At 38.8% G+C, this 13,357-nt stretch overlaps 1 protein-coding gene across 7 annotated transcripts in view; it reads left to right on the forward strand.

The window, feature by feature from the left end:
- Positions 1-13,093, forward strand: part of LOC140466670 (T-complex protein 11-like protein 2) — a 47,867-nt gene extending 34,774 nt beyond the window's left edge. For all 7 annotated transcript variants that reach the window (XM_072562118.1, XM_072562115.1, XM_072562117.1 and 4 more), the window contains 2 exons: positions 6,911-7,083; positions 10,869-13,093. In XM_072562118.1, the coding sequence (XP_072418219.1) occupies positions 6,911-7,083; positions 10,869-11,110 (415 nt within the window). In that variant the 3' untranslated portion in view covers positions 11,111-13,093. The remainder of the gene's footprint in view (positions 1-6,910; positions 7,084-10,868) is intronic.
- The last annotated feature ends 264 nt before the right edge of the window (positions 13,094-13,357 follow it).

Consider the following 13,357-nt stretch of genomic DNA (forward strand, 5'->3'; position numbering starts at 1 on the left):
ATTCAATGTTTGTGAGAAGATTTGTAACTCGGGTGCTCGTTGTTGTGGTTCTGTTCGCCGAGCTGGGAATTTGTGTTGCAGATGTTTCGTCCCCTGTCTAGGTGACATCCTCAGTGCTTGGGAGCCTCCTGTGAAGCACTTCTGTGATCTTTCCTCCAGCATTTGTAGAGGTTTGAATCTGCCGCTTCCGGTTGTCAGTTCCAGCTGTCCGCTGCAGTGGTTGGTATATTGGGTCCAGGTCGATGTGCTTATTGATTTGAATCTGTAGATGAGTGCCATGCCTCTAGGAATTCCCTGGCTGTTCTGTTTGGCTTGTCCTATAATAGTAGTGTTGTCCCAGTCGAATTCATGTTGCTTGTGATCTGCGTGTGTGGCTACTAAGGATAGCCGGTCATGTCGTTTCGTGGCTAGTTGGTGTTCATGGATGCGGATCATTAGCTGTCTTCCTGTTTGTCCTATGTAGTGTTTTTTGCAGTCCTTGCATGGAATTTTGTACACTACATTGGTTTTGCTCATGCTGGGTATCGGGTCCTTCGTTCTGGTGAGTTGTTGTCTGAGAGTGGCTGTTGGTTTGTGTGCTGTTATGAGTCCAAGTGGTCGCAGTAGTCTGGCTGTCAGTTCAGAAATGCTCTTGATGTATGGTAGTGTGGCTAGTCCTTTGGGTTGGTGCATGTCCTCGTTCCGTTGTCTTTCCCTTAGGTCATCTGTTGATGAAATTGCGCGGGTATCTGTTTTTGGTGAATACATTGTATAGGTGTTCTTCTTCCTCTTTTTGCAGTTCTGGTGTGTTGTGGCCCTTTTGAATAGTGTCTTGATGCAACTTCTTTTGTGTGTGTTGGGGTGGTTGCTTTCGTAGTTTAGGACTTGGTCTGTGTGTGTGGCTTTCCTGTAAACCTTTGTGGTGAATTCTCTGTTCGGTGTTCTCTGTACCATCACGTCTAGGAATGGGAGTTGGTTGTCCTTTTTCTTCCTCTCTAGTGAATCGGATTCCTGTGAGTGTGGCGTTGATGATCCGGTGTGTGTTCTCTATTTCTGTGTTTTTAATGATTACAAAGGTGTCATCTCCATATCTGACAACAGAGTTTGGTTTGAATTTGCGGTAAGACTGTTTGTTCTAATCTCTGCATTACTGCTTCTGCTATGAGTCCAGAGATGGGTGAGCCCATGGGTGTGCCGTTGATTTGTTCATATATTTGGCTGTTGAATGTGAAGTGTGTTGTGAGTCATAGGTCCAGTAGTTTGGACCCAATACCCAGCATGAGCAAAACCAATGTAGTGTACAAAATCCCATGCAAGAACTGCACAAAACACTACATAGGACAAATAGGAAGACGGCTAACGATCTGCATCCATGAACACCAACTAGCCACAAAACGACACGACCAGCTATCCTTAGTAGCCCCACATGCAGATGACAAGCAACATGAATTCAACTGGGACAACACTACTATTATCGGACAAGCCAAACAGAGAACAGCCAGGGAATTCCTGGAGGCATGGCACTCATCCACAGATTCAAATCAATAAGCACATTGACCTGGACCCAATATACCGACCACTGCAGCGGCCAGCTGGAACTGACAACCGGAAGCGGCAGAGACAAACCACTATAAATGCCGGAGGAAAGATCACAGAAGCGCTTCACAGGAAACTCCCAAGCACTGAGGATGTCACCTAGACAGGGGACGAAATGTCTGCAACACAAATTCCCAGCTCGGCGAACAGAACCACAACAGGAAAACATAATTCTTGCACAGGGCATTCCTTTCACCTTGAAATATGCCTGCTCAGTCAATTTCTCCTCCAAAAGACATTCGCTTTCACCCACATGGGTGAGCATCTCAAACTTGGTAGGTAAGTATAACAGCTCAAGTTCCGGACTACAGTATTCTCTGACCCCTTGCTTGACTCGTCTATGGTTACATCTTTACTACATAGGATAGGGCAGACAGATTTCATAAGGTGTGTACCCACCTGCTGGAACAAATTGTCCAGCTATCGCTGTGCTCTCCATTGATGTATCACAATGTCTTCAATTCTGCCTTAAAAAATAATGATGCTGAGTTAGGGATCTCGTACTTTTCAACACTTACTACAGCTGTGTTTCCCTTGGATTATTTTGGGTCCAGAAGTTCCAGCGTACACAGCTAGAATGTAGTCCATATTTCCCCATTGTGTGTTAGTTACATGTAGTTTTAATTTAGTCACAAAGTTATTTGTTCTTTATTATTTATTATTTTTAATTTATTATTTATTATATTTATATCAAATGCTGATTCAACTTACAACTGAAAATTAATGTAAGCACTTACCAGTTGATCAGCTTACATGAAGTCTATGATGTCATTCTTCTTTTCCACTCTTGATTTTCAAAGGGAACAGTGTTGCCACCCTGCAACTGAAGTGGTGCATTCCAAATAGGGGAGAAATGAAAAAGTGTCCTTCCCCCACTTCACTGAACTCCCACACGATCAAACACCCAAGTCTTCCACTTTGCCAGCTACGCCCAGTACTGGCTCCACTAGTAAAGGCTGTGTATTTATTCCACTTTTGACTTAGATGAGTTGGCTTTGCTCTATTTTTAAGAGCTAGTTTTACGCAGCTCTTTAATTAGCGAGCTATACCTCAGCCACTATCCGTTTAAAGAGCTTCCTGGTTTTAAGCCTGAAAGTAACTACGTTTTAACGTAAACAGAAAATCTTACTTAAATATTGCATTAGTTGCTTTCAGTATTTTTCGAGTTTACCCTTTTATTAAGAAAAAAGAGATTAACCATTAAAATTCTCATACTTGACAAACCCCTAAGCCTTCATTCTGTACTAGCTGCATTTGATGCTGATTGGCAAGATGTGACAAGTGGAATCCTGCTCACAGTGGTACTCTGGCTTTTTACAATTTATACCACTGACTTAGATGAAGAGGGCAACAAAGGCATAATAGCTAAATTTGTGATGACACAGAAAATAAATAGGAATATATACTGTGAAGACGTCAGGAGGTTTCAGTCAGATTTGGTGAGTTAAATGGGCATAGGTCTGGCAGGTGGAGGATAAAGTGGGAAAGGTCTTCACTTTGACAGGAAGACTGAAATCGCAGAGTTTTGCCTACACACCGAACAATTGTTGAACTCTGAGGTGCAGAGTGATCTAGCTTTTCTATTGCACAAGTCACAAAAAAGTTAATATGTAGGTACAGCAAGTAATGAAGAAGGCTAATGGAATGCTCTCCTTTACTATGAGAGGAACTGAATGAAAAAGTAAGGAGTTACACTTTAGTTTTGTAATTAATGAGACTATATCTCTCACTGTGTGCAGTTTTGCTCTCCTCTACTTAGAAAAGATGTATGTTTCACAGGTGAGTCACTAGATTGATACCTGGATAGAACAGGTTGTCTTATAAGGAGAGCTTGAACAGCCTAAGCTCGTTTCCACTAGATTGAAGGGAGATTTAGTTGAACTAAATAGGATCTTGCACAGCATTGCCCAGGCGGATGTGGATAGGATGTTTCTTCTTGTGGGTCAGTCAAAAACTAGGGGCCACCTTTTTCAGGGAATACTTGATTAGATGTTTTTCCTGAGGGTTGTGCAACTTTGGACCTCTGTCTTAGAAGATAACGGAGGCAGGGTTATCGAATATTTTTTTAAGGTAGTTGTAGGTATATGCTTGTTAGGCATGGGAGTCCAAGGTTATTGGGGGTAGATGGAAAAGAAACTAACATCTTTTTGAATGACAACAGGCTCGAGGGACTGAATGGCCTCCCAATGCTCTTAATACATATTTCTATTTATACAAGTGAAGCTGCATGTTTTTATTCTTTTTACCCAGATATTCTTTTCAGTAATGTTAAGTTTCCAACCATTTTTATTTTCAACATCTGAATGCAAATAATGAAAATTTGATCAGCTAGAAAAGAACACATCCCACGATTTGAACACTGCAATGTTATCTTCATAGTGAAAGGCCATTCAGCTTGTCACTCCTATGATGTTTAGTTGGTAGAGCTGTCCAAATGGTTCTACAGACACTGATCTATACCTTTTAACCCTGTAATTACTTTTCCCTGCAAATTAAACATTCAAGTTGGAAAATTAGTGATGTGATAAAAATCTGCGTTCATGTCTCAATTGATTCTAGTTGAGTTTGATGCAGGGAGGTGCATTACAGTGGCTAGTGAATGCATTGGTTCCCATAAACTGCCTTTGAATGTGTTTACAGTAGAATAGATATGATCAATATGTTGGTATTGGGGTTTGCGGGTTAAATTCTCTTTAGTGACTGAATCTCAACATTTATGTTCCAACAAAATGAATCACAACAGTATTAGGAAATTTAATTATGACAAGGTCAGTCAGTTAGATCTCATAGAATGAGTTCCCGATTGGACTGGATTAACATACTCAATCAGGGAGCCCTGCCTGACAGATATAAACAAGAGTCCCAGACATTCTGTTCACTCTGACAGTTGGATCATAGAGTCATAAAGCATGGAAACAGACCCTTTGGTCTGACCAGTCCAAGCCGAACATAATCCCAAACTAAACTAGTCTCACCTGCTTGCTCCTGGCCCATATCCTTCCAAACCTTTCCTATTCATATATCTATCCTAATGTCTTCTAAACTTTTGTATCCCTGTACACCACTTCAGACCCTTCGGCCCAACCTGTCCATGCCAACCAGATATGCCAACCCAATCTAGTCCTACCTGTCAACACCTGACACATATCCCTCCAAACCCTTTGTATTCATATACCCATCCAGATGCCTTTTAAATGTTGCAATTGTACTAGCATTTCCTGTGGCAGCTCATTCCATGCACGTACCACCCTCTGCATGAACATGTTGCCCCTTAGGTCTCTTTTATATCTTTCCCCACTCACCCTAAAACTATGCCCTCTAGTTCTGGACTCTGCCACCCCAGAGAAAAGACTTTGTGTATTTATCCTATCCACACCCCTCTATAAGGTCACCCCTCAGCCTTTGAAGCTCCAGGGAAAACAGCCCCAGCCTATTCAACCTCTCCCTGTCGCTCAAATCCTCCAACCCTGGCAACATTCTTGTAAATCTTTTCTGAACCCTTTCAAGTTTCACAACATCTTTCCGATAGGAAGGAGACCAGAATTGCACGCAATATTCCAACAGTGGCCTAACTAATGCCGCAACATGACCTCCAAGTTCCTGTACTCAATACTCTGACCAATAAAGGAAAGCATGCCAAACACCACCTTCACTTGGGTGCTGCCTGAACTGCTGTGCTCTTCCAGCACCACTAATCCAGTATTTGGTTTTCAGCATCTGCAGTCATTGTTTTTACCACCTTCACTATCCTATCTACCTGTGACTCCACTTTCAAGGAGCTATGAACCCGCGCTGCAAGGTCTCTTTGTTCAGCAACACTCCCTAAGACCTTACCATTAAGTGTATAAGTCCTGCTAATATTTGCTTTCCCAAAATGAAGCACCTCACACTTATCTAAATTAAACTCCATCTGCCACTTCTCAGCCCATTGGCCCATCAGATCAAGATCCTGTTGTAATCTGAGGAAAATGTCTTCGCTGTTCACTACACCTTCAATTTTGGTGTCATCTGCAAACTTACTAACTGTATCTCCTATGCTCACATCCAAATCATTTATGTAAACAATAAAAAATAGTCGACCCAGCACTGATCCTTGTGGCACTCGCAGGCCTCCAGTCTGAAAAACAACCTTTTACCACCACACTCTGTCTTCTACCTTTGAGTCAGTTCTGTATCCAAATGGTGAGTTCTCCTTGTATTCCCTGAGCTCTAACCTCGCTAACCACTCTGACGTGGGGATTTTTCTTTTTTAAATGGTATTTCAGATTATAAATCACATTTTTAAGATTATAAATGCAACATTTAAGACATTTGGGGGTGGGGGGGTGGGCGGGAGCGATCTGTTTAAAAACAAAATCTGATTTTGCAATAAGGCGCTCCCAAGCTGTTATTTTCAGTACAATTTTATGAATTAAGGGGTTGTTGATACCACAGTAGTGGAATTGAAATCTCGAGCACATTTTTGAATAAGTCTCGAGAGGAGACCACAAAGACTGCATGAAGTATCTGGTTTAAAAGGGTCCCTTGCATGTCCTATGGACTTTATTTTTCTTAAAATAAAGTGAACTATAAGCATTTTTAAATGCTGGAATGCATTTTAATTCTACATGCACAAGGTTGTGTGTGCATAGAATTTGTCTCGGCAGGTGTATAAAAGAGGGCAAAGGTGAGGACTGCAGATGCTGGAAACCAGAGCTTAGATCAGAGTGGTACTGGAAAAGCATAGCAGATCAGGCAGCATCCGAGGAGCGGGAAAATTGACGTTTTGGGCAAAAGCCCTTCATCAGGAATAGAGACAGGAAGCATCCAGGATGTACAAAAGATTCTATTGGTTGATTTGGTCACAGCAAGCTATCTACAACTTTAAAATTATTACAGTTCTTACACTGTCTAAATATGTCTTTTTCACTTGTGTATATGTTATATTCACATTTTATACTGGGAATTGCTTGTATGCATGTCATGCTATAGTTAAACCTAAATGGCAATGGTTGCTTAGTAGCATTCTGTTTTCACATCACCTTATTCCCCTCAGCTATGCTTCAACCTGCTTTTAGATTGGCTTTTCGAACTGCTTGGAAGTTTTGTTTTGCTTTTTCATATAAATCCAGGGATTTTCTAAAAGGATCAAATGCATGACATTAAAATGAATTATATTAGTTTGCCCTGTTCCAAATATTTTCTGCTCTTCTTGAGAATTTATTTCGCTATAAGATCACATTTTGGTCTGTATGGAACACCTCAAGAATAAATTAATTCATTTTGATAACCAATGTACAAAATACTAACCCGACCCACTGTGTCTCTCTTTTTCATTCTTGATCATGCTGTGAAGAAATTTCAATCTTGAAGAAACACTCAAGACTATAAGTGTAAAGATCTGCTCTGAAATAAACCAATCTTTGACAGAAAGGGGTTACTCTGTGCTTACAAATGAAAATCAAACAAATCTTACTGGTCAGATCTGCAGCATTGCAGAAGAAAGCAATCCTGTCCGTACCTTGATTAGTAAGTACAAAAATTAATTTTGCTAATATGTTACATTTTATGTTATCTGGGTGATGATATGAACATTTTAAAAACATTTTTAATTCCCAGCTTAACTGTGCCCTAGAATTTATTGAAAGTATCAAAGTGAATAATGACAACACATCTTTGCAATGAGAAAGTTCAATTTCAAGTCATAAAGGTTTAATAAACTTAACCCATTGTTTTATAGGAACTGTTGGCTCTGTAATTTCCATTCAGATCTTGACCCTAGCTCACTCTCTTTATGGTGACTCCACAATAGCAATCAAGAAATACACTTTTTAATATCATGATTATTACAGCAGAGAAGGCAGTCCTTTAGCTCTTTAAAAGAACTAACTAACTAGTCCCGGTCCCTGCTATTTTCCATAAACCTGCAAAATTTCCATGTAATGCATTTATTGAATTCCATTTGAAAGCTATTATCAAGTAAACTTCCACGATCCCTTTTAGTGTACTCCAAATTACAGTCACAGGATTTTGTTTTACACTGGGTTGGGAGAGACAGAATGGAAATTGAGTGGTCAGTTCATTCTTACGCTCTCTACCTCAGCTCACTGAATCAAATTTCAAATGATCAGTATTGGATGCCAGTGGGAAGGAGGTCATAAGAGGTGCAATACCTAATTGTACCTAAATGGAATGGTAAGCTAGGATGGCATGGCAGAAGTGAAATGCCGTGAATAGCAAGTCAGTATGGCTGCAAATACAAAGTGCTAGAGAAGCTCAGCAAGTCTGGCAGCATCTGTGGAGAGAGAAGCAAAGTTAACATATTTGAATCCAGTATGACTCCCCTTCAGCCAAGGGCAGTGGATACCTGAGAGCAATGGCACCTGTAAATCCCTTCCAAATCTCTCACTATCCTGACTTCCAACTACATCACCACTCCTTCAGTACTGGTGGGGTCAAAACCTTGGAATTCGCTTCCCAACAGGACTGTGTGGGTGTCTCTACAATCCAGGACTGCAGTGGATAATGAAGGTAGCTCATCACCACCTTCTACAAGGCAATTAGGATTTGGCAACACATTCTATAAATGATTAATAGAAATTTCCACTAAATTTCTCAACTTTATCATCTCTCTAAAATGACTTGAATACTCAAAATAATCAGGAGATAGTACAATTAAAAAAAAATATAGTCTGCCTGTGATAAATATAGATGTTGTAAATGATTGAAACAATGCAAAGTTTGATATTCAGCTAGGATTTTACAAAGCTTCTAACTGATTCACATCTGTGATATTCCCTGTAGATATAAACAAAATGCATACTTGGTGTTTAAACCTCCACACACACGCTCAGACATGGGTATATTTTGCATTTGCTGATGATTATATAATTTCAACACAACTCCTCAGACACTGAAGCAGTCCATTTTCAAATGCAACAAGATCTGGAAATATCCAGGCTTGGCTGACAAGTGGCAAGTAACATTTATGCCACACGAATGCCAGGCAATGATCATCTCCAATAAAAGATTATCTAACCACTGCCCGTTGACATTCAATGGTATTACCATCATTGAATCTCTTATTATCAACATTTATGAGGTTACCATTGACCAATGAGGTTACTCAATTGGGTTTGCCATACAAATGCAGTGCGTACAAGAGTGGGTCAGAGGCAAGGAATAATATAGTGAGTAACTCACCTCCTGACTCCCCAAGGCACAAATCAGAAGTGTAATAAAATACTCCCCACTTGTCTGAATGGGTGCAGCTCCAACAACACTTGAAATTTAACTGCATCCAGGACAAAGCATCCTGCTTGATTGGCTCCACATCTACAAACAGCCACTCCCTCCCCCATCAATGCTCAGTACACAATGCTGCTACTATCTACAAAATGCACTGCAGCAATTTGCCAAAAATCCTTGGACAGCACCTTCCAAACTCTCAACTTCTTGCATCTAGAAGGGCAAGGGCAGCAGAGACATGAGAACACCACCACCTGCAAGTTCCCCACCAAGCCATTCATCATCCAAACATGGAAATATATTGCTGTTCCTTCAAAGATCATGGGTCAAAATCCTGGAATTGTCTCCCCAGTGGCATTATGGGTCAACCTACAGCACATAAATTGCAGTGTTTCAAGAAGGGCAGCTCACCACCACCCTCTCAAGGGCAATGAGGGAGAGGCCAAAAATGCTAGCCAGCCAGCAACTCCTACATCCCAAAAAGGAATAGAAAAACCTACACTTTTTTGCACTGCAAAAAGGGATCAACTGTAATACCTCCATGAATCAAAACCTTGCTATCCAGTGTAAGTTTACACTAATCTTTATTGGTATGAAGTTGAAGGTGTGTACTGTACCTTTAAGAGAGTCTGAATGCTGTTCTGAACTGAGAGTACAAGCATCTCTGTATGTGACTAGGTGGCAGTCGCAGAGTGTACTGCAAAATTGAAAATATGTAACATTTGGCTGTGAAATGGATACCTGAGTTTTGGTTTCTGTTTTGACAACAATTTGAATTTAACCAATCAGTTTAAATTATGCCCCAGGATACCAAAACCTAATAGAGTTTGGTTTGATGTTAGCAAAACAATAAATTCAATGAGACAATCTGATGTTGGGGGGTATAAAATACAGACATTTAGAAATTTGGTCAGAGAGCAACTGCCATTGCGACAGAAGTGCAGGGAGAGCTTACAACATGCTCTTCAGGAAATTAGGAAATACTCTCTCTCAAAGGTACTTTCTTCATATGAAACATACTCAGTTTAAAAAAAAGATGACAACCCAGGGAGATCTTCAGCCAGAAGAAGAAAGACACAGAAGATGACAACGGAATTTTGAAATTAAGTTGATGTCATTTTAATAAGTGTCTTATTGGAACAGCATGTTGTTACAGAGTTGGAGGTAGATAGTAAGCAGTTAAGAGAAAGCAGGCCTTAGAGTTATGAACAGTTGTTGTTTCATGTTCACTTTTAAAGTTTTAAAAACAACTTGATGTTATTTTCTTTAAATAGTGGAATTTGGGAGTTCTCTGTCACTCATATTTTAACAGATTACGAGGCGAGGCAAGCTTTTATGGTGTTTGGGTTTAAGTAACAGAGTAAACTCCATGTCTTAACATTATCCCTACTCTGAATTTTGATCAAAGTTGGAAAATTCCATTCATATTTTCGAAAAATAACTACAGCTGTAAGTCGTACCCATCAAAAAGTAAAAGAGAATGGAAATGCATTAGATTTTTGACTTTATATATAATGCTGTAAATAAAACAATACATTTTAAAAGATCATGCCTGGGTTGGGTGATGGTAAGAATGGTACACATCATGTAGTGGGAGGGGGAAGGAAAGCAAATTTTGGCTTTTGTGGGTAGGACTTCCTTTTTGTGATTACTAATGTAATATTACTGTACACTGAATAGAAGATGAGGGAGAAATTGTTACTCAGCAAATGCACAAGCAAGCATAATTATATCTAATCTAAAACAATCTAAGTTTGCACATTTTTCACAATAGCTAATGGGCTTGATTTCAACATAGTCAGTGGCAAAAGTGAAATTAGCCACCGTCTCAAAGAACTTGGGCATCACTACACCTCAGGCAAGGGGTGAGGTTGACAAGACAGGGCTTTCACAGTAACTTCAGAGTTGCAGGAATTGAACCTGTGCTGCTCGTATCATTCTGCTTTGCAAACCAGCCAACTGAGCTTATATTCAGAGTGTAAATTGTGATCCAAACAACGTCTTTCAATATGGTCCAACTTTGTGTTTCTATCATATTTATGTTGGTTGTTTTATTTAATTTTCAGATAATCGGATTGAACAGTACATTAGAAATTTGCTCAGTGTGCCAAATCAGCGGAAGACTGTTTCAGTTGTTCCAGGAGGCCTTACCCCTATTCAGGTTGAACTCGAGGAGATTGGATCCCAATTTGTCTGTATTATTAATTACAATATACAGGTGTATGGGCCATTTTATTCTGGCATTTTGCGAAAGCTTCTGTTCAATAATCTAGCATCGGCAGGTACTACAGCATCACATGCTCCTTGAGTGCAGAAGGTTAATAAAAGGAGCACACATGTTTTGGTTTGTAGTGTTTGTTTTGTTTTTGTATTGCATCTTTGTACGTTGCCTGTGTAGAATAGTTTGTTCATCACTTAAATCTATTTGAATAATTGCGCATATATATATAAAATGTCAAAACCACCCAATTATACGAAGTTATTTAATATCACTTGAAGCTAAATTTATATTGCATTTTTACTAAATAATTGCGGCCTTGCTCAGTTTTTTTTAAATTGGCCGTCAGTTTTAATTGTCCTAATTTCAGAAATAAATTTAAGGGAATTATAAAATAGTTTAGTATTTTTCTATGAAGTGAGAATCAAAACATTTGAAAAGAAAAACGTGAATACTTTTATATAGGATGCCAACGTAAGAGAGAGTTTGCAAAGACTGAAGGTAAACCATTGAGTTTAATGTCTGCAGGAAAAAAAACAATGAATTCCGTTTCAGAATAGGTGAGGAACTTGATATCTTCAGCAACACCTTGCTGTGCAAACTGCATGTATTCATTGGCCCTCAAAGTAATATTTTGCTGTTCACTTTTCTGTATTTGGGTTTAATGGTGCTTCAGGAGCAATTCATGGATTTTACAATCAGTAGAAACATGAAGATAGCTTCAACATTGTTTTAAAATGTAGAACTAATTGTTTGTATTTTTATATGCATTTTATCTGTATGTTTAGTCTGGTTTTGCTGCATAAATTTTATTTTGTGTGTATATATAGTTTATGTTCCACTTACTTGGAACAGAATTGGTGATTTACAGCAGGTAGATTACTGCTCACCTTTGATGTAGATTATGTATTTTCTTCATTACAGGAGATTTAATCCATGCATGTCTTTTTTTTTGTTTTGCTTAACATTTAGACTTAAGCTTGTTGGAACAGTGTTTCAAAGCTGTATTTGTTAATCTCATTTCTGCTGCAGACTGCTGACTGTCACACTGGTGCTAAGTTTACTGTTAACTGACATGACTAGTCTGTTTTTAAAATCAAACAGTTTTTCTTGTTTTACAGTAGTATGTTTGTGGCCAATAACTTGCAAATTATACATACTGAAGTACTGTACTTTTTGTGAGGGACTAAGCAGTAGTAACATTGGCTATTGTTCATCTGTGACTCTCCTTGTGGAATATTCCCCACCAATGCAAAATGTGTCTTAATCATCACCCTATCCCATCACCACTTTCCATATGTTCACTAAACACCCGTAGTTCACTTAATTGTGGTCTTTACATTTTTTCAGAAATGGGTAGAAGATTCATGTCTAAAATCATTCACAGTTTTATTTTTCCTTTTTAGAATTTGCAGCTCAATTCAGCATCTCCCTATTTAATATAGGATAGATTTTCATCCTTACTATTTCGAACTTAAACCTCAGCTTGATGGCATGCAGAGAGAAAACCTGAATGTGCATAGTTACATGCTTAAAGTGGAGCAATTTAATTCAATTAGAACAGATTAAGATGGAATCCATTGTGGGCATATCTTGTAACCACATTTTTTCTTCTACCCTAAATCTATACCATTATTTCTTGGATTGAACAGAATTTAAGAAACATGACGAGCTTCTGTTGTTGTGTGGAATGAACAATAGAAATGGCCCAAATTATATTTTATCAAGCCACATATTCACTTCAGAAGTGGTCAATACCCCATACAGGGTTTATCAGTTACTGTACTGGCATTCATTTGAGGCTGAGGTAGGTGCAAACCCCTAGACAAAGGTATTAATTTAAACTGGTAGGGTGGGTACCTAAGTCGTCTTCAGTACATTTGCAGAGGAAAAAAAGTTGCTAATGGTCAGGTTGAAAGCAACTTTTAAAATATTTTCAAAAATGGGATGGAAAGTGACAGTGTTGTTATACTATTTGCTGTCCTTAAAAGCTCACCTTAATTCTTCATTGTTGACGTGTATAAAAATTTATATGAAGTATGAAGTTTTATATTTAATAAAATCTCAAATGAAGTCTGGTCTAAAATGTATTTTATTGCAAAATTTTATATTTAACGATCTTGAAAGCCATTGTTTTGAATTTAGTGATGGCAGAGAACATGTAGTAACTTGTGAATTTGACTTCTGCATCACATTTTTAATGAGCATTAATATCATTTCTGATCTTTGGCTACAAAGTAGTTTAACAATATTGTATAAAGTATTCGCTGTCATAATGTAGTAAATGTGGCTTCCTATTTGCACAGACTAGGGATCTCAAACTACAATGTGTTAGTT

Source organism: Chiloscyllium punctatum, chromosome 44 (assembly GCF_047496795.1).
Source record: "Chiloscyllium punctatum isolate Juve2018m chromosome 44, sChiPun1.3, whole genome shotgun sequence".
Taxonomy (NCBI): Eukaryota; Metazoa; Chordata; class Chondrichthyes; order Orectolobiformes; family Hemiscylliidae; genus Chiloscyllium; species Chiloscyllium punctatum.